At 43.7% G+C, this 1,138-nt stretch overlaps 1 protein-coding gene across 10 annotated transcripts in view; it reads left to right on the forward strand.

The window, feature by feature from the left end:
* Hp1bp3 (heterochromatin protein 1 binding protein 3) overlaps positions 1 to 1,138 on the forward strand; it is a 26,747-nt gene that overhangs the window by 9,543 nt on the left and 16,066 nt on the right. For all 10 annotated transcript variants that reach the window (XM_031379185.1, XM_031379188.1, XM_031379190.1 and 7 more), the window contains one exon: positions 823 to 982. In XM_031379185.1, coding sequence (XP_031235045.1) covers positions 823 to 982 — 160 coding nt within the window. The remainder of the gene's footprint in view (positions 1 to 822; positions 983 to 1,138) is intronic.

A 1,138-nucleotide genomic window follows, 5' to 3' on the forward strand; every position in this document is an offset into this window, starting at 1 on the left:
TCAGAAATCCACCTGCCTCTGCCTCCCAAGTGCTGGGATTAAAGGCGTGCACCACCACCACCTGGCAGTTGTGAGACATTTTATGTGAATCAAACAGCTTTGCTCTTTCCTATTGCTGAGCTGTCTCTCCAACCAGAATTTCACTTCAATTTAGGGACAGTTAATGTGATTGCCCTTTTCTTTGCCTAAGAGAAACATTTTTCTAGCTCATTATCTAAGAAGAACTTCTTGATTTATTTATAGTACCAGGAAGTTTTTAATGTTATATTTTGTAAATTTTTGCTTGTTTTGTATGTCACCTCAATGTAAATAAATAAAACTTTTTTCCCCAAGAGAAAGCTTCATGTGGCTGTCCTGCAACTTGGGCCTAGGCTAGTTTAGCCTCGAACCTGGGGTTCTTGTGCTTCCTGAGTGCTGGGACTACAGCCTCTACCCGGGCTCTCCTCCGTAGCCTTTTCTTTTGTCTTTATATGACTGTCCTTTGCTATCAGAGGGCCATTAGCTCCAGGATCCCTATAGTACCAGGATCTGTAGGTGCTCAAGTCCTTCTTGTAAGTTGGTGTAGTATCCCATGTAAGTTAGGTGTATCCTTCTTTACATTTAAACTGCCTGTGTTACTTCTGATGCCTGATAGAGTGAGTGCTTTGTGTACAGTTGCTGTGCTGTGTTACTCTGCCTGTGGTCAGTACAGCAGGTGTTTATCCTAAAGGATATATGGTCTTCCTGTGTGGAATGCAAATGTGGGAAATCCCTTGAATGAAAGTGTTGTCTGTGCCTCTTTCTGAAGAGATCATCTTGCATAATGAAAACTTTGTTTTTAAGTGAGAAGGATCAGTCTAAAGAAAAGGAGAAGAAAGTGAAAAAAACAATCCCTGCCTGGGCTACGCTCTCAGCCAGCCAGCTAGCCAGAGCCCAGAAACAAACAGCGATGGCTCCCTCCCCACGGCCTAAGATGGATGCGATCTTAACTGAGGCCATTAAGGCAAGTTGTTACTTCAAACATTTCAACTTAGGCTTTCGCTCTCATCCTTTCCTTATTTCAAAACAGCTTATTTGGTTCCTGCTTTGCAGCTGGGCGATGGTGGCACACGCCTTTAATCCCAGCACTTGGGAGGCAGAGGCAGGTGGATTTCTGAGT

This window comes from Mastomys coucha, unplaced genomic scaffold (genome assembly GCF_008632895.1).
Source record: "Mastomys coucha isolate ucsf_1 unplaced genomic scaffold, UCSF_Mcou_1 pScaffold18, whole genome shotgun sequence".
NCBI classification, from domain to species: domain Eukaryota; kingdom Metazoa; phylum Chordata; class Mammalia; order Rodentia; family Muridae; genus Mastomys; species Mastomys coucha.